At 43.5% G+C, this 19,772-nt stretch overlaps 1 protein-coding gene across 12 annotated transcripts in view; it reads right to left on the bottom strand.

Annotated features, from left to right (window-relative positions):
• Nucleotides 1-403: 403 nt before the first annotated feature.
• Pde4d (phosphodiesterase 4D) overlaps nucleotides 404-19,772 on the bottom strand; it is a 1,527,171-nt gene continuing 1,507,802 nt past the window's right edge. For all 12 annotated transcript variants that reach the window (XM_004623069.2, XM_004623068.3, XM_004623070.2 and 9 more), the window contains 4 exons: nucleotides 8,087-8,241; nucleotides 6,987-7,109; nucleotides 6,348-6,530; nucleotides 404-5,376 (listed from right to left, as the gene is read on the bottom strand). In XM_004623069.2, coding sequence (XP_004623126.1) covers nucleotides 4,963-5,376; nucleotides 6,348-6,530; nucleotides 6,987-7,109; nucleotides 8,087-8,241 — 875 coding nt within the window. In that variant the 3' untranslated portion in view covers nucleotides 404-4,962. The remainder of the gene's footprint in view (nucleotides 5,377-6,347; nucleotides 6,531-6,986; nucleotides 7,110-8,086; nucleotides 8,242-19,772) is intronic.

Below are 19,772 nucleotides of genomic sequence, written 5' to 3'. Positions count from 1 at the left end.
CCCCTCCTCACTACAAACTCCCTGCAGCAGATTGTTTTTGCACACTGCTGAGCTCTGGGAAGCTTCTTGTAGTCCACATAGTTGGCACCTGGCCAACGCCTGTGGGGAACGCACGAGCGGTAACTGCATATTCTGGTGTAGCAAAGCCGAGTGTGGGAGGCCCCCACGCATCTATCTAGAAAACACCACCTTTATCTTACAGGCCACATTCAGAACTGTGGGGAACCTTCTGCACAGCAAGGTCAGTTCACATCATCTGGCTCCACTTGGTTCCAAGTACAAAGCGACTTACAACATGACTCACCTCCTTCCAGCAATTTTCACTACAGCTAGAAAAGTGTGCAGATTAAACTACAATTTAAAACCAAGACCTTTTTTTATTTATAAAAGACCAAGTCATAAATAGGCAGAATCAACCCATGCTTTTATTTTCATTGCATATAAAAATTCATATGAAGGTATTGATTGATGTACAGTACTATCCCCATGGGCTGTAAGAGAGGCTAAGAAACCACTAAAAGAATCAGCATTTGTAATGCTCACACACAATTTACCACTCTGAAACATGTCCCAAGAAAATTTAAAAACAACTAAAATCAGTAAGGATGTGTTTTGTCGTTATAGTGTCCCCTTTGTACTATTTAAAACAAAAGTAATCAAATTCCTTTGGGCCAGGGCTGCTAAAATCTACAGTTTGTGTCAAAAAATAAAATAAAATACAGGCTCATTTTTCCTAGAAAAAGAATCTTTCACCGGTAAGTCACATGCTCCAGGGCTGGGCAGAGAGTAGCAGCGGGTCTTCACACTGTCCACTAGAAATTACAGCTTTCAGGAGCTACTGTGCAAAGAATTCTAAATAGGTATGCATTTTGCACAAACTTTAGAGAATAATGAAATCTTTACGCTATGTGAATTGGCATCGTCTACAACTTAGTATTTAAAAGAAATTTAATTTTAGTTGAAAATTCTAGGGTTGAAAAAATGGCGTTTTCTGTACCGAGTATTCCCTAACCTGACAGGACTTGGAGGCACAGGTAACAAATCAAGACGCGATCTATGGCTCTGATTTCAAACCAAGGTTTTCGTCTTCAAGTTCATTTTCCTATGAAAGCCAGAAAACAGACTTTCTATGCGCAGTGGACAAGAAAGCCTTTCCCAGGCGTGGCTGAAATGAAAAGCAATCTCCTGGACACTGAAGTAGCTCCTGACAACAGCTGGCTAGTAAGTCTTACCATGTGTACTGCTTCTTCATGGCAAGAAGAAGGCTAAAGGTCCGTATCTCGGAAGGGTCACCCAATCATCCAGAGGTTGTCTACGGTTTTGTCAAATCCGTCTGTTGCCAGAAATGTAATGAATTGAAAGCTTAGATAGATACTGCCCAGCCCTAGCTCTACCTTTATTTTGAAATGCAGCAAAACAGAAGAAAATATTGGTTAAAGTTAAGGCACAGCCCTGGGACCAAAGACCTGCAGCTATGTTATTTAAATTTATATATCTTTATGTATTTTATAGTTTTCTTGACTTTCATAAACAAGCTCTAAGATGACGAGACTATATTACAGGAGAAAAGAAAAATGTACAAGGAGTATGTATACACACCATCCATTCTCTCACCAAGAGTTTCCAAATATGTCAACACCATCCCATCATGAGATGATGTTTTAATAAGAACTGATAATTTACAATTAACATTACAGTATGTACATTACAATAAATACATGGTTGTAAACAGAGAAACAAGACTGTAGTACAGATAAGGTCATTTGGTGAGAAAAAAATGCATGGCACAAAAAATAAATAAAGCATTCAAAAATTATAAAGCTTTCTGGAAAATCCATTTCATTCAAGTTTTTTTCTTTCCTTGTTTGCAATTTGTTCTATCTACACTATTTTCTTGTGAATTTTAATTGATGCAAAAGAAAACACATCTGAAACAGCATTACTGGGCTCCGTAACTTGCGAGCTGAAATGTACTGGTATTATACAAACTTGGACAGTACCCAGGCAGTACCCAGACATTGTATTTTTTTTTTTTTTTTGGCGGAACCGGGGATTGAACTCAGGCCTTTGTGCTTGCCAGGGAAGCACTTATTCCACTGAGCCATCTCCCCGGCCCAACATTGCATTTCTTATGGCATGGTAGGAAATGGAGAGCCACTTGGGTAAGGATATTAGTCTCCTTAAAGCAGTGTGCATTTCTGACGTACATTTTGGCCAGAGAGAACAAGAGGCAGGGCAGAAGGGGAACAGGAGAGAAGTGGGAGGGGAAAGAGGACAGCGCAGTAGTCCCCAGTTCTTGGATGCTGTGTCTTCTCTACTTTGGTTGTCCATCAGTGCATATCCTCATGGCATGGTGACATTCAAACCCATCAAACCAGAAAAGTCTGTCTGAGCGCAGTTATAAACTGCACCTTCGCATCAAGGTCCACTCACAACATAGTGCTGCCTTCGTTATGAAAGTTCTGGGCACTCTGTGGGGGCAATACCACAGGCAGGGCCAGGAAGGGGTGAGAATAATTCAAAAAGAGGAATAAACCCTCAAGGCTGCTTTTTTTCTTCTATGTTTCCCTCAGGGACAGCTACAATGTTCTTGGGAATTCACTTCGTGAAACAAAGGTTTTTAGTTTACACTGTTGGGTTTCTACAAGGGGAAAAAAAAGAGTAGAAGCCCACCCTAGTAATTAGTTAATTTCCATTCTGCCCTATGTAAAAAAACAGAAAGCAACTTTTTCTACCTAAGGTGCTAAGCATCATTTGAACTGGAGGAGGTTAAGCTAGGACTACCTTCTGCTTCCGGCATGATCCTGACTGAAGGCTTAGCTACCCATACCCAGTGGGCTCCTTGAGAAGTTCCAAGTACAGATTTGTTCAGGGTTGTGATTCTTCTTCAATGTTTTACCTCTTCAATGCAGTCAGTAACCTTTCTGTCCCTAACTCACTTCTTAGCTATTAATGGAAAGGCAATTATATGGGTTCCAAATTATTCAGAGAGGGCAAATCCTTTATTAAGGAATCGATTTGGAAAGAAAGTTCACATTTAACAGCCCATGATACTCACTGCTGTTGGCAGATAAACACTGGTGATTAATCTCTAAAATTGCAATACAGTTCTTGGTGCTAGAATCAGCTAGGATATTTCACTGATTTCTAATTTGGTATTTAGGCTGAATATTTTTACTAATCTACTATTTTAGACTTTACCAACCTACTGGTGTTAGAGTGCTTACATCAACTGCTGTACTTTATGCGGTCCCAGGGATTGAACTCAGGGCCCTGCGCTTGCCAGGCAGGCACTTATTGTACTGAGCTATCTCCCTAATCCTCTGGGTGTTTAAATAAACAGTTCCCTCCTTCAAACCATGACCTGGGTCCAGAGTGATAAAGCAATTCCTGCAGGTTGCGCAGCTGTCTATTAAGAAGGAGTAGCTGCTATACTGCTACACTTGGGGATATTCTTCATATTGTTCCTTACCCCACGGCGAAACAACAGGAAAACAATATTGTACTGGTGTTTGCTAATATACTCTGTGAATATTCTTAGCACTGCCTGGTTCTCTGTTAACTTTGGTTTGTAACCTCAGAGTAAAAGCTAGTCATGACAAACAATCTCAGGGTAGAAATAGGTTCTAACCCTAATTTCACTACCAGCTTCTTGTCATCAAGTAGGATGGCAGAGATATATCTCATAAAATTTCATTTAGCAAACATGGACAGAGATTCAAACACACACTAAATAAAATAGCACAAGAGGACCACGTGTTCCCTATTCTACCTGGCTGTGAAAGATGAACATGAAATGTGTGAGTTCCTATGAGGAGGTGTACTCGTGGGATGCCGCAGACATAGTAAGACTGAGCAGGAGACAATTAGGTAGGAAAATACCTAAGAAGGACCAAGTGCTGGAGCTGCTGGGTATTTGTACAACCTTCCACTTGCTTCAGGTAACACCAGCTGATAGCTCCGTGCGGCCTAAGACACTGGACATAACACGCATTGATGTACTGCAGGACAAACAGTCACTCTGCACACTGTGAAGAAAAATGTCAGCGGAGAGCAGTTCTGCTTGTTGGGAAGGGTGAAATAAAAAAGCAAAGTAAATAAAGACTTATAAAAAGGGTTTCCAGCAACATAAAGTTGTTGTTCTGTTTTAAAATATGGAAGTTATTGGTATATAAAACAATGACCACTACAAATCAGTTAATTGCTATGAACCATAAGGTGCAAGTAAATCCGTACATTAGATTTATCCAGTGTAGCACAGATTTGCACTGAAAACTTGCAAGTTACTCCTTAGAAAAAAATAACCAGTGGCAGATGAAATTCTGAACATAGTTTTTTTTAAATATAATACCTCAATACATTTAATAAAAGTAAGCTCTACAAAAAATCTTTTACATTATCATACAAAATGTAGAGGTGCGTGCAGCTCACTGCACTACACTGTTCAGTCATGTATCAGGAAGACTTGAAATTAGAAAATTATGCAATTTCTGTGGCTCTCCTCTCCACTGGGCACAGATCCGGGCTGAATTCTGCTCCTGACGTGCCTGCTACTTTACCCACGAAGTCCACCTCTTCCACGTAATGCTTTCTTCAGAAAACGCTGCCAGAACCTCTGATGCCAATCCACATCTGGGCTGCCTGATGAGTCAGGCCCCCTTGAAAACATTTTGGAGTTGATTTTCTCTGCTGCGTCAGCTTGAGCAAGCTGAGGTGACATTACAATGCTGTTCGTGAAGACGGCCCCCTTGCTCCGACGGCGTGGAGGTGAAGAGTCTGGATACGGTATTCCTGAGCGCCAGACTGAGTAGTCAAGGTCAGTTTTGTTCAACAAACGTCCTGGCAGATGACAGTGAGGTGTGACCATGGTTGTGGCATGTGACATGCACTTTGGAAACAATGTTTTCTACTTTAAAAAAAAAAAAAAAAAAAAAAAAAAAAGGCGTGACAGTCTTTGCACTGTTACGTGTCTGGCGAGCACTCGTCTGTGACACAGACTTCGGGCTGGCTTTCCCCACCCCCTACGGCCTCCTCCTCGACCTGCTCATCGAGGGGAATTTCAGTGGACTCTGAGTCCTGGGTGCACAGGGTCTTGGAGTCACTGCAGCTAGTGTCTTCCTCCACTTGGCTTCCACTGTCCTTCTCGGTGTCTGACTCCCCGTCTTCCTCTAAAGTTAGTTCGAACTGGAATTTCTCAGTCTGGCCCTGCGGGCCCTCCTCCGGGTCGTCAGGCGCAGGAGAGGGGCTCTGAGGGATTGTGCTTTGGTACCATTCCCGGTTGTCCTCCAGCGTGTCCAGAATGTCCTGGGCATCAGGGTGTACAAGGTCTGCCCACGTCTCCCAGAGAGGATGGACAATGTAGTCAATGAAGCCCACCTAGTGTAAAAAGAAATCCAGTGAGTCTCAGTCTCTTGACACCATGCTGTCACAACTCTTCCATTTATTAAAAAAATATAAAATATACGAAGTGTATATGTTGAGGTATGCCTTTATAACTTTTTGCTTCATGGTGTCATGAAGCTTATATAAAGCCTATTTATATAACACCTGCCTCACAAGCACAAGGTTCTGAGTTTGATTCCAAGTACCAAAAAAAGTTAAAACATAGTTACAATAGGCTATTTTAAGCTGTTAACAACTCTGATCACATCAAGAAGTCTATAGTTTTAATCTTCCATCTGACTGTTTTTTATCTCATCATTTAAATCTTCAGGGACCAGGGTTTGATCCCAGGGCCTGTCCTACCGGCCCCGGCCCCAGGGCGTGCTGACATCTCCAGTGAGACTGGGCGTGGAGGTGCACCCCTGTAATCCCAGCTCTTGGGGGGCTGTCCATAGGTGGCTCACTCTAGTACAGTCTAGTAGTGAGACCCTGTGAGAAGAGTGTGATGGGAATGATGCACGGGCAAGGGGAACTAGGCCACGGCCCACGGGTGGCACACTGAACCGGTAGCTACTGACCTTAGTGGAATAAAATACTACTGGAGACAACAGACACATCAGGGCTGCTACCAGCTGGGGAAGGTCAGCTTAAGGATTTACACAGTAGGGCACAGAGCCTGGACCTTACTTTACAACATTTAGTTCTCAGGAGAATCTGGATACTGAAGTCAAGATGGTCCTCTACACCCTACGAATATGGTCAGGACGATCGAGACAACATAGGCATGTAAGACTCTGAGTCATCAGAGTGGACTCAAAGCATGAAGGCAAAAGTGACCGAATCGAAATGAAGCAATTTTGCCAACCGAACCCTGTGAGCTGGGAAGGCTGCACAGATAAACGCTCCCTGCTCCTAGCTGCGGCCCTGTTCTCTTTGGAAGCGGTGCGGGCCGAGTGGTGGATTACCTGGGATTTCTCCACAGATGCATTGTGCTTGTCACACATGGGGCTGATCTCCATGCCACGCTCCCGCTCGCGGTCTCCCTGGCGGAAGAACTCCTCCATGATGCGGTCCGTCCACTGGCGGTACAGCTGCAGGGGCTTCGTGGGGTTGCTCAGATCTGCGCAGTGCACCATATTCTGAAGGACCTGAAACAGATGGAGGCGTCTGCTGTTCAGCACCTGCTCTTTTTTTTTAAGCTAGAAATTCACATCGGAGGACTGGGACACTTAAAAATACATGTAGTGTAAGATTTATCCCAAGTAGCTAGCCATGATGCGTCTGTGTGTGGTTCACACTTGTATTAATAGATTCAAATTATTCTACTTCTACTGCATCTCAGTATCATAAGAGCAACTGTTTACCTACATGGTTGATTAGATGTAGGCCTACTTAAGTGGCTGGTTTTCTGGAACTTTTTAAAAATGTATATGCAAATGAAAAGACTAACGGCATTTTAACTTGTCAATTCATAGGAATAAGAATGTGGGTAAAAATCCTGCCTACTTACTAACATGGGAGAAAAGACAAATACCTCTGATTAAAGCTGAACACCTAGACCAGCGCACGTACACACACCAGTACAGGATGAGTTAGCAATTTACCTGGATCCTATCAGAATAATTATCAAGAAGGAGAACTCCAGAACTCGTCACTTTCTTAGTTTCAACCATCGTTTTCAAATCAGCTAGTAGATTCATGTGTTTTGACATATCTGTTGCAAGTACCTTAAAAGACAAATAATATTGTATTAAGTAAAGCCCAGAAGAAAAAGCCAGAATCTGAACATGGAAATACTTTTTGCAGAATCTGGGGATTGGAAGAAATTACTATGATTTCCCACGACTGCATGGAAATTACTCCTCCTGAGGCAGTGTTTCCCACCGAGGTTTCTGGAAGCCCAGAAAAGCATGTTTGACATGCAGCAACTTCAGGTCCTGACCACCTTTCATGGTGAGAAAAGGGCCAATACCTGGGTGGTGAGGCTGATATTTCATTCATTCTTTAGGGACTACAATGTGGTGAATGGACTCTAACAAGCTGATTCAGAGCTGTCCACAAATGACTTAAACCACATTCAATTTAAATTTTTACTTATGCTGGGTAGAAAATTCCTGCATTCATTATGTACAAAACTTGATGATAATTTCTTCATAAACAGAGATTTGTCATGGGATCTGTTACCTCTAAAGTCACAAACACTTAGCTGGGAATGGTGGTGCACACCTGTAATCCCAGCACTCAGGAGGCTGAGGCAGGGGGATTACTGGAGGCCAGCCTGGGCTACAAAGTGAGTAGAAGGCCAGCCTGAACTACATAGTGAGATCCTGTCTCAAAAAGGCAAAAAAGAAAAAAAAAGAGCCATGAACATCTAATTGGATAAAAAAAAAAAAAGGTGGAAAAACTCATCCAAGTTGCAGCTCATGTGCTGTGCTTTTTGCTTATTCATCTTTCTCTACCTCCCACCAGTCAGGAGGAACTCACAGTAAAACTTGCATCATTATACTTCAATCCAAACTGCTAGAAGTAGAAAACTAATTATAAAACGTCACCAGCTCTGCAGGGCAGATTCTAAAACTGAAAGGGCATTAATAGGCCTGGAAATGCAAACCTTCCTTTTACTTGATACTCTTTTGATTGCATTTTCTTAAAGCACCTTACACCAAGGTAATTTTTTGCCCTTTGGTTTTCATTAGTTACTTACAATGTCAATGACCATTTTCCTTAAAGATTGTCTTTGCTTTTTGGTCAAATTCTGGAAAATATCACAATTTTCTTCCTGAAGCAATTTAAAGCCCACAGCCAAGTGATGGTTCTCTAGGACAGAGGAGTCATTGTACATCAAGGCAAGTTCAGAGTCTGAAAGAAAAGGACACGGCAGCTCACGAAACCGCTCAGTTAGAAGTACATTATGTTCTTTAAATTGTGCAATACTTTGGGCATAGGATGCAATTTCCCTTGGCCTTCTCTGACGCCTCTACCAGTATCAACAACATCCGGGACAGATTGCAGTAAGAGCAGAAAAGACGCTGAACGCTTAGGAGTGGACGCCAACACCTCTGAGTGGGCCACATCACTCTGTGGGCCGCATCTCCTTTGGTGGTGAAAGACAAACCACATGGGTTTTACTCCCTTAAGATCTGCAATTAACTCTCTGTCTCAGTAAACTATGGTGCTGTTCTTTACATGTGCAGAAGATAACATCTTCTGTCCTGATAAATCTGGATTATCTACCCTGCAATTTATGTAACCCAAGGCTCATGGGACGCACAGCTGTCTACACTCAGAATGGGCATGAGAATAGGAAATGTGTGAACAATAACAGGTTGCTTTTTGCTGCCCCAGTTTCTTCCACTGCCTAGTACTGAACATCTCAGCTTCGCTCATCCTTCCCATTTCTTCACCCAAGTAGCCCGGCACTTCCTCATCACAGGTAAACTGCACTTCCCACCTGCTCGCCCATGGCTTGGCACAGAGCTGCCGCACCTGCTGTCTGCGGGCCCCGGGTGGAGACCACACCATGCCCTCACACTGCCAGGTCCTGTGCATCAGGCAGAAGGAGATGCTGCCTCTTCCTGCCAGCAGCAGATGCAGTTAGAAAGCAGCCACTCAAAAGCCCTGACTCGTGCTTCCTTCTTTCCTCTTGTCACTGGAAGGGCTAACAGCACACACGCTTGGTCTTGTCACTGATTCACAGAACACACATCTGGAAGAAGTGTGCAGTATCACTCCCATCTGGAGAGGGGCACAGGACAGACTAGGACCCTCTCTCTGCTGGGAGGGGCTATGACGGTCTTGGAATGCTACAGGTAGAAACTGGCACTGCTAAACCTTTGCTCTCAACCTATAGGAACAGGGATGCCTGGAGGAGTAGATTTCTGCTCTGTCTTGTTTTGTTTCCAGATAAAGCGACAATGTTCATTTGTTAAAAGGCAGTATCTGGTTCAGTCTTTTAAATGGTCTACAAAATATAAAAGCTTCTAAGGAGGGTTAAAATATGTTAAGAATAAAAAAAAAATGAAACTAAGATCTTGCCACAAGTATTCTTTTCATAGTAGAATCATATTAAGTAAATCTATAAAAGAAGGCATGTTTTCTTTCTCTCTTTTTTAATGTATTTAGGACAGGGTCTACAGGGCCTCACTATGTAGGTCAGACTCATAGTGATTCTCTTGTTTTCAGCCTCCCCAGCGCTGGGATTACAGGTGCACACTACCACGCCCAGTCTCAGCATGACCCGGGGATGGGGATGGCACGGCACGCCGAGGATCGAACCCCCGCCACTGCACTTGGAAGGTATGTTTTCTAATTGTAGAAATAATGCTCAATTCATCCATTAGTGTCTTTGAAAGAAATAAATATGCATGAAGATAAAGGGTGTGATCAGAAGAACTGAATTGGCCTTAGAAGTTCTAACTGGCTTTTATGCCCCATAAAGAAAGACACCTGAGGGCTGGGTACAGTGTAGCTGAGCAGCACTGTGCCTGCCCAGCGAGTGCGAGGGCATGAGTTCGAGTCCCAGTACAAAAAAAAAAGAAAGAGAAAGATACCATAAATAACAGTTACTGAGCCTGTAGAACACACGAAAACTGCTGCTTCAAGCAGGTGAAGGGGCTGCAGGAGGGCAGCTACAGCAGAGAGGTCTACAAAACGGTCGACCCACGACACTCGCTAAGCCTGCTGGGAATGCAGTTAACTCTTCAGGAAGATCCAGATTGAACAGAAAGGCTGGGCAGTGATTCCTGATTGGACTGGTGGTTTCCATGACCCCTTGAGTTTCTGTCACAAGAACGTGGGACCGCCAGTGGGTATTTAAGTGAACAAATATTCACACTGAAGAGCTTGGATCTCAGGGTAGTCATTTACTGTTCTACTTGTCTTTAAAACTACAGGCATAGAGTCACATTTAAAAGAGATGGCCATATTCCGTAGCTTCTCAGACAGTTTCCACAAACAGGACTTTGAAGTGGCATTCTGGGAAGTTCACGAATAATCACCCTTTGGTCCAATGTTTAGCAAACAGAGGCAGAGGAGCTCACTTAGGTGCTGTTTGTGTTGAAACCCTTTCTTTAGGTGCACGCTATCTCCTCCCTGAAGCACAAAACAACTGCTCATTTGCAGAATAAGTTAAATTCTTATTCAGCACCATTTACCTTATTGGTCCTAGCCCTGTGCCAATCTCTCAACAGTTCTTCCTCAAACCTCACCAACTTATTTAGAAACTTAGGCTCCTTGATGGGTAATGTTGATTGGACTGAAAAGCCACCAAGAAATTCGCAAAGCACAATTTGGGGGTGTCTGTGGAGGTGTCTCTAGAGATGACTGGCACACGGAACAATGAGTAGGCTGCTGGCTGAGCCGAAAGAAGGCTCTAAGTCCAAGGGTGGTTGTTTTGATACAAACATTGCATGGAAGGCTAATCTGGTTCCAGAGAAAGTACTTATCCTTCTGAGGACAAAATGGTGCCCTTCCCATTATGGAAGTGGTCTCAATGTAATGAACTTGCCACCAGGCAGCTGGCTGGTCACCCCAAGTAGTGGTGCAACATGGGGGCTCGATGTTGGTCTTTGCTGCTGGCAAACTGGGCACTCATCAGCAGCCACAGCTAGGGCAGCCTTGTCCAGAAGCCTGCACTGCCCAGCCCAGGTGTAGCCTCCATCCCTGACACCATGGCCACTTTGATGAGCCCACTGTGCAGTGACAGTGAGGCTAGGGAAGGAGGCTATGGGATATCTCTAGAACAGGTCGTCCATCCCAGCCATGGGCTGAGGCCACCCCTGGATGAGCATTATATACAAATATATCACCCCCTTCTTTTTCCTACTCAGAGATATTCATCCACATGCTCTAACCATATTTTTTCCAAGTCACTAACATTCAGCCAAACCACTGGCTAGGACCCGCGATGACTGTATACTCATACATCTGGACCTGCTTTCTTTTAAGAAAAGTGTGTTGCACAAAGTGTTCCCACTGGGAAGGTTTCCCTTCATCGCTGGCTTTTAAGGGTGTTCCAGAGGGGGGTGATGGCTCTGCAGTTGTCCATATCTCAGTGGGGATGGTGTACTGTCCAGAACAATTTATAAACCAGGCCACCTGAATAGTGGCTACACAGAATCTCTGTAAGACCGCAGGTACAGGCAGGAGCAAGAAAGCAGTACAGGAGCAGCGGGGACCATCAGCACTTGGGCCACTCCATGTGCATTCCGCGTGCCCTCAGTGTCTACTGGGCAATACCCCATACACATCACTCCCATTTTACATCAGAGTGTTGTCATGAATGCTCACCCTTGTGGCTGGGTGAGTCAGTAACATGCTCATAATGGGCAGCATGTTGTGTAGGCAACCAGGATCACAAACATCAGGGTCTACTAAGGCCTAGTGGCAGACCAACTGCTATCTCAAAAGAAAAGTGGTTATCTTTGGATCATGGTAGGCATTCCTCCAAAACCCCAAAGGCGTGTGCCCTGAGTCACCTGTGAGGTTGTAGCACAGGCTGCCTACCTATCTGCTCCCGACACTGAGCAGGACTGGCTCTGCGGACTCATACTGGCCTGTTACACAGCGGCTTGGCTCTGCTGTGGGGCCTTCTTTTCAGGTCGCTTGGTAAATGGGCCAGAGGACACACCTGGAGGAGGAAGATGTCCCTAAAACCCAGGCCTACTAGTCAGTGCGCCTCTTTCTTGGTTACAGAGGGGAACAGATGCACTGCTTAAGCCTTCATTTTAGAAGAAAGGTATCAACAGGCCTCACACCACTGGAATCTTAGAATTTTGCTAAGGAAGAAAGAAAGTCTCTCGAGGGTTGGCCAGCTAGCTCAGTGGACTAAAGCACCTGCTTAGGGCAGCGGCCCTGCACCCTGGGTGTGCTGAGATAGGGATTGAGACTGGGTGTGGTGGCGCTTGTAATCCCAGCACTTGGGAGGCTGTAAATAGGAGAATCACTATGAGTCCAATCTGTGTAGTGAGACCCTGTAGACTCTGTACCAAATACATAAAAACAAAAGAAAGTCAATTTTAGCTGGATTTCCTTCCTATTCTATTCTCTCACCTTAACAACATATACCCTAGGCGCTGGGAGTTCATTTTGCGTTGTAATTCAGCCACCCCCAGGATGAAATTCTGCTTCTGATTTTCAGAAATTTTAACCCTGCTGAAAAATGAGACTTTCTCTGAGCATACCTGGAGGCACGTAGGCCACTTCTACTGTGCTCCATCTTGAAATCCCAATCCCTGGGCCCCTGCTTTTATTTGCTCCTTGGTCCAGTACCATTGGGCAGGCCAACCCACGTCATCAGAGTCCTGAATTTTCTAGAAATACTGAAGCCTTCACAAATATCATCAGTTCTATCCTGGGGGTTTATAAGTGGTGAAGAGTATTCAAAGCAGATAGTTTGCATCTCTCTAAAAATAGTTCATGCTATGGATACAGGTATTCTCTCTTCAGCAATGGGAATAATAGCGTCTTCAGATCTCTGGAGATCACAAAGCTAATTGCAGGAATCCCAGAGCAAGTGTAGAAACTCAGCCTTGATTCTGCGCCTCGACAGCCAGCCTTAGCACCGAAGGCTGTGAGTCGAAGCGCCAGCACAGTAGCAGGAAGACGTAGATTCATATGCACACCTACGTATTTCAGGGATTGGCTCAGGTGATTATAGAGAACCAGGAAAACCAGGCTTGTACATTTTTACCAATAGAATGCCCTTTCCTCACACTCTTGCCAGAACTGGATTTTTTAATCGGGGCTTTTAATACAGTTTTACATTTGACAGGTAAAAGTTTGAATTTGTTTTGCACAAATCTTTGTGAAGTATCACATTATTTTCTCATTATTTAACTGTAGTCTTTAGTGGTAACTGGTCTGGAATAAAGTTATCTTAATGCATATAAATTATAGTCCAGTCAACAAGAGTACCGGGCTGAAAGTCTGTGAAAGAGAACGGGAGGGAGTGGGAGCGGCAGGTGTAAGCCCCAGTCCAAGCCTGAGGCTCGGGACAACACAGCACTCCTGCCAGAGAGGGTGCCAAGGTCAAAGAGAGACTGCAGATCTGCCTCTCTCCTGAGCACTCAGCGGCTCACGTGGGACCCCTCTCAGTCTCATTCAAGCACCAGTTTCTCTTGAAAACATCATCAGAGACCAGCCCAGAATCAGGTTTTACCAAGTCTCTGGGCAGTTCATTGCTCAGTCAAGCCGATATGCAACATGAACTATCGCGTCCTCTTTGACTGTCAGCCTCTGGAGAGCTGACCTTTCTTGCTTGAGTATCACTCCAGCTCTTCATACACAGGGCAAATATTAGTTACCCGATAAACACTTGAGGACTGAATTGCAATTTATATGTATTAAAATAACTGTTTTAGACTGCTTCTTTCTCTACAGGCTACTCTTAACAATGGGAAAGCAATGTGATTCTTCGGAAAGATTCCTGCGAAATAAGTTGGAATTTTTTTTTTTTTTTTTTTACCAACAAACTTAAAATTGTTTTTGAAAGAGATGGCAAGAGTGTAGGAAAGGGTATTATTCTGTTGGCAAAAATGTGTAAGCATTCCAGCAGGTTAAGAAGCAGTGTGTACGCATCAATTCCTAAAATTAAAAAAAAAAATTAACTCTAAGATCATCACACAAGCTCAAAGCAACACAACAGAAAAAATGAATAACAATACCCATGCAGAGAGATAGAGCTAATTGAAGTAAGCTGGCCCAGTGAGGTTACTGAGCTGACAGCATCATAAGAAAATCCCTTTTTGAGGCTCTGAGTTTGTATCTGAGGGAGGCTGGACAGAACCAGAGACCGTGCTCGGCAGAACCGACAGCTCTGAGGACAGAGCTTCGAATGGCTTTCTACTCTCTTTATTTTCCATTGTTTCTATTTTAGAAGAAAAAAATGATTACTTTTATAAAAGCTTAATTATTAAAACATTTTAAGCTTTGTTTTTATAAAAGAACAAGTACTTTAGGCTAAGAGAAATATAGGGCCACGTCACAAATTTGCCACCCTAGAGCATGTAAATAAACGTATGTTCTAGAAACCACTGCTCGACAAGACATATTTTTTAGGACTAAATTAAACACACGTTCATTCTATCTGTTTTCTGAAGTAAAATCAGTGTTTGAGGGAAAATGAGTTAGAAATCACACAGACATGGCTTTGAAGTCGACACTCAATCTCTCCTTTTTGGGTTGTAGCTGGAAAATAAGACCAGTCCCCTGCAAACCGTGAGAAGGACCATTAACGTGCTGGAAGAGTCAGGCCTCTGATAGCTCTGCAAGGAATCTTCTGCGAACTGTCACTGGACAGACACACAGTAGGGACTGACTGGAGATACACTTATAGCAGCCCTCCATCTAAAAGGGTACAACAAGGGGAAAAGAGGGTACTCCGGCAGAGGAATAGGCTGCTTAAAAGGCATGGCAGGGGGTACAGAATGACTGGGTCTTTATGCGATGGTAGGCATTTCCACAGGGTGGAGTGGAGCCAATCCCGAGAGCAAGAACTACACTCTCACTGGGCTCACAGCTTCACGAGGCTTAGAAAATGACCGCATGCTACACAAGGTCTCTACACTGCGACAGAAGAAAGCAAAGTTCTTCAACTGACTTCTCAGCAAAACATTTTCCTACAGCGTGAGGAGAGGAAGTTGTGACCGTTAATTCCATTCCAGCTGCCTCTGTGAAAAGGTCCCTTGCCTGGCTCCTGTGGTCCACTCGCCCTCTCCGGCCCTACCTGCATTCTTTTCCTCTGCAGCACCGGCTTTCCTCTTGTGCCCCATGTTCACTTGTTGAGCTTGGTTTTTTCTAGCACAATAGAAACACTCACAAGCCAGGGCTCTGTCCTGTTCTCTCTGAATTCCTAGTGCTCAGATGATCAGGATGTGACACTGAGACTCTGAGCAAGTTCTTGTTAAATACATGAAATGTGCACAGATCGGGCTCATAGTGATCTTCCTGTTTTCAGCTTCCCAAGTGCTGGGATTACAGGTGTATACCACCACATCCAGTCTCAGTCACAATCTCAGCACCCCGGGGGGCGGGGTGGCTGGCTGGCACGGCACACTGGGATTGAATCCTTGTCCCTGCATCTGCCTAAGCAGGCACTTTAATCTGCTGAGCTATCTTGCTGGCCCCTTATTAGGCTGAGGAGCTAGGTTTATACAGAAAAATAGAACTCTATATAACTCCATTGTATAACTATAAAAATACACCTTTTTTAATTTAATTTAATTTTTTTTTGTGTGTGTGTGGAACTGGGGATTGAACTCAGGCCCTTGTGCTTGCCAGGGAAGCACTTATTCTACTGAGCCATCTTCCCAGCCTAAAAACACATTTTTAAATGAGATTAGCAAAGTTAAAAACAATGTATGCTGGTAGTTAGATCCAGCTTTACCTTAAAAGGATATAAAACCTTTGCTTGTGGAAAATCATTAATACGCTCTGAATACATGACTAATGAACTCTCTCTTCCAAAAACGTGGGTATTTCTACTATAAGCAAAAATCATTCTCGGTCCAGTAGAATTTAATGCTATATATGACTGGTAGTTTTGTCAGTTTTTTCTTTCAGAAAACACAGTAAAGCTATGAAGTTAAATGTTTATGGTTAAACCCCTTCTGATATGTTACATTTAAAATTTTAAGATTCTGTCTATACATACAGGTTTATTTGTATGTGTTGTCTTTAACAAGACAGGCAGCCTTCCACCTAGAATTTCCATGTCTCTGCCCTGTTCACCTTCCTTCATACCCCTAATTTATGAAAACTTAACTGGCTCTGCCCGGTTCAAAGGTTTGTCTGATTTCAGAACCTCCAGGACACAATGAGAATAAGTGTCACCAATATTAAATCATTTGGCACCCAAAACTAACACACAAGAAATGATTAGTGAAACCTGTGGTTAAAAGTAAGAAACACTAGGGAGACTACACGATATTTACACGTGTGTGTCTGGTTTATCTCACTTATGAGTATATGTTCAAGTGGCATCCACTTCAGTATAAAGGCTTCGAGTTTATCATTCCTAATAGCTGAATAATACTCCATTGTGTAAAAATACCCCATCTTTTTCAACCATTCCTCAGGTGATGGGCATCTTGGTTGTTTCCAAGACTTGGCTATCACAATTTCTGACATTGCCAGTCAAGCGGAAGACCCAATACTATTATGGGCTACTGGCCTCTTTTAGAATATTTTGCTGAGTTGACACATCTGTAATATTCAAATAACGGAACTTAACAAAAAAGGGGGTACAGATGAATGTCCATTTTGTATCTGTGTATTCAAAGTGGTTAGGATAGATGTATAGTTGCATTCTCTTAATGAATAGAGGGATTTGTTCTAGTGGTGTTCGTAAATAGGATATCATGTCCGCATCTCGTATAGCAATTAACCACTAGGAAGAATGTATGCAATGTGTTAATTATTGAAACTGTCCTACCAATTTGGTTTGAAACTGCCTCATTGCTATTTGTTTCTCAATAAAATTATGGGGAAAAAAAAGTAAGACACAAGTTCTGGCCAAATAGCTCAGTAGATTAAAGCGCCTGCAAGCAGGTGCAAGGGCCAGGGTTTCATCCCTGGGCCTGCTATGCTGGCCCTGCCCCCAGGGCACACTGAGACAGCAATTGAGACTGGGTGTGGTGGCATGCGCCTATAATCCCAGCTCTTGGGAGGCCATGAACAGGTGGATCACTATGAGTCCGATCTAGTAGTGAGACCCTGAACACCCTGAAGGTCCTTCCCTAAAAAAAAAAAAAAAAAAAAAAAAAAAGAAAGAAAGAAAGAGAAAGAAACAAACTGTCCTGTCACTGTAAGTAAATACAGAATTATCACAAGGCTATTTATCACAATTTGAGAAATTCTTTCATTGTATACTGTGAAGATAAAACTTACTTGTCTTACCAGCTGTTAGGAACTTTTGAGGTCTGCAAAACAAATAAACAAATCCCACAAATGCTCCCTCACATGATCTCTAGCTAAAATCTAGCTAGAGCAATAATTCTAACAGTAATTCCTGAGGCTCCCACCAACCCTATGATTTTCTCGGACACGTTCATAGACTAAGTGCCGATGCTCATTCCATCACCCAAGGATAACAGTGTCCTCACACCCCACCACCAAAAGCATTGCAGAATCCATCCAGAGATACACTACAAAAACATCAGCCTTCCTGTGTCCCTGTGGCCCCAGAGGAAGATTACCCCATCACTAGGTAGCAAAGAACTTCCACACACAGAGCAAATTATCCTCCACCAAGGCAAGTTAGCAGCGCAATGCCGTCTCTGGCCACTGTCCTTGTGTGTAAACCAAAGGACACTCTTCAAATGTCTCTTTTAGCAGTATCAGTACCTCTGAATGGCTGTAAGTCTTTATAGGCGCATATCTAAAGTACATAATTACAGTCCTGGTGGGGAGCTGGGACGTGTTTGTGATACATCTTACATCGTTTTTCATCCCTCTGCTAGCCCCCCACTGCCCTCCCTTCCATCTTTACTAACTCTTAAATTTTAGAAGGTTTCGAATTTATCTGTGGACTAGAGCTGTGTGGGCTTAAACGAGAGGATCCACAGGTGCCCTGACACTCACCGAAGCTCTCCAGGTGACAGCCGAAGCCCACCTGCACTTGGAGGCTTTATAAGGAAGAATATAGCTAGTCCTTGCTATCCTTTAAAAATTTATCACACTGCTCAAAAACAGTGCCTTCCCATTAGTTGTTTCAAAGTGTTCTCCATAGTTAAAGTCAGTGCTACAATGAAGAAGCGCACAGGACAATACAGTGACAGCGAGCCTTTGAGAGCCCTCAACGATCACAAATAGCCAGCCACGGCACGCATGCCACAGCTTCCCTACCACTGGCATAGTATGCAGCAGAATGCAAGGAACACACACCAGTGTGAATGCTCAGGGCGTTTGACTAAAAGAAAAACAACGTCTTCCTTAATATAAAACTTCAAACGTTTGTATGTGCTTGTTAAAAGTCTATAATATGAACATACCACAACACGCATAAGCATCCAAATCCTAAATAAGGCCAGGCCGCAGAAAGTTCCAGCACACACTGTACCACCGAACTATATGACTTGCCTGCTGTTGTTAGAAAGGAGACAGTCAACTTGAGGCACTGACACAATGCAAGCCAGGAAGTGGCATCCATGGTGCAGTAATACTATTCCTGTGTTTTGGAAATCCTGAAAGTGCCCACCATGAGTCTTATAGGGCAGCTGGAGCATGAAATATCCTGTCTGACCTGCAAAAGGAAATTCCTAAACCACATTTCTAAAGTGCACTCAAATAACCACACATCTCAGGAAACATTTGACTCTTCTGTGTTTCTGCTATCGGGGTGGGTCCCTAACTTTTATTGTTCTCATAGGGTAGAATGAAAGTAGTGAAAGATATAAAAATAGATTGAAATAATCCTAGAGATCTCTCCAAGCAAGGTTATATTTAAGTTCTCTTTTCGAATCTGGCTGTGGCAGAACGTGAAATACATGGTAAATGAACAGCTGTGACTAGAACTGGATTGCTGTAGAGCATGAGAAAAATTTCTACAGATACAAGCAGTGAAGAAGAAAAAAAAAAACAGAAAAAGAAGAGCAGTCTTAACATGAAAAGAACATTTTCTATAACTGAATTTTTCACATATAAAAGGGAATTTATAATAATAATCTACCATAAAGGGAGGGGATGAAGTCACCACACACTTTGGTCAGCTCTCTATTAACTTCAAATACCAGACAGAACTTCTGCGACCCCAAAGCGCTCCACAAAGGCTGAGGCCAAGCACCTCGTACGCATTCTCTGCAGAAGTTTGCTCTGTGTCACAGATGACCATGCTGAAGTCTCCACCATTCCTGACATTTCCGAATTCACTGGTGAGTTTTAGGTGAGAGATCACGTTAAAAAAAAAAAAAAAAAAAAAGATCAAAATATTTGATGAAAAGAGAAGCCCTTCTAACTCTCATTAAGAAATTTAAGAAGGAGAAACAGGCTGGGCATGGTGCTGCGGGGGGAGAAGAGCAATGGCTTGGTGCAGGAGGGTGAACGCCCCTTCCCATGGGGCCTGGCCTGCATGCTGGTATAAGCATTCGTGTTTTCATTGCAAACTTTAAGGGTAGGGGCCAGCCAGATAGCTCAGCGAACTAGAGCGCCTGCTTAGGCAGAACACGGTGGCCAGGGTTCCGTGCCGGCCCCGCCCCCAGGATGCACTGAGGTGGTGACTGAGACTGGGCGTGGTGGCGCATGCCTGTAGTCCCAGCACTTAGGAGGCTGAACACAGGAGGATCACTATGGGTCTGATCTATGTGGTAAGACCTTGTAGACCCTGTTGACTCGGTCCTAAAAACATTAAAAAAACCAAACCCTTAAGGGTAATAAACCTAAATCTTTCTATATAC

Source organism: Octodon degus, unplaced genomic scaffold, assembly GCF_000260255.1.
Source record: "Octodon degus isolate 3935 unplaced genomic scaffold, OctDeg1.0 scaffold00001, whole genome shotgun sequence".
Lineage (NCBI taxonomy): Eukaryota > Metazoa > Chordata > Mammalia > Rodentia > Octodontidae > Octodon > Octodon degus.
Note: the sequence above shows the minus strand (reverse complement) of the source record. Positions and strands in the feature narration are given on the sequence as shown.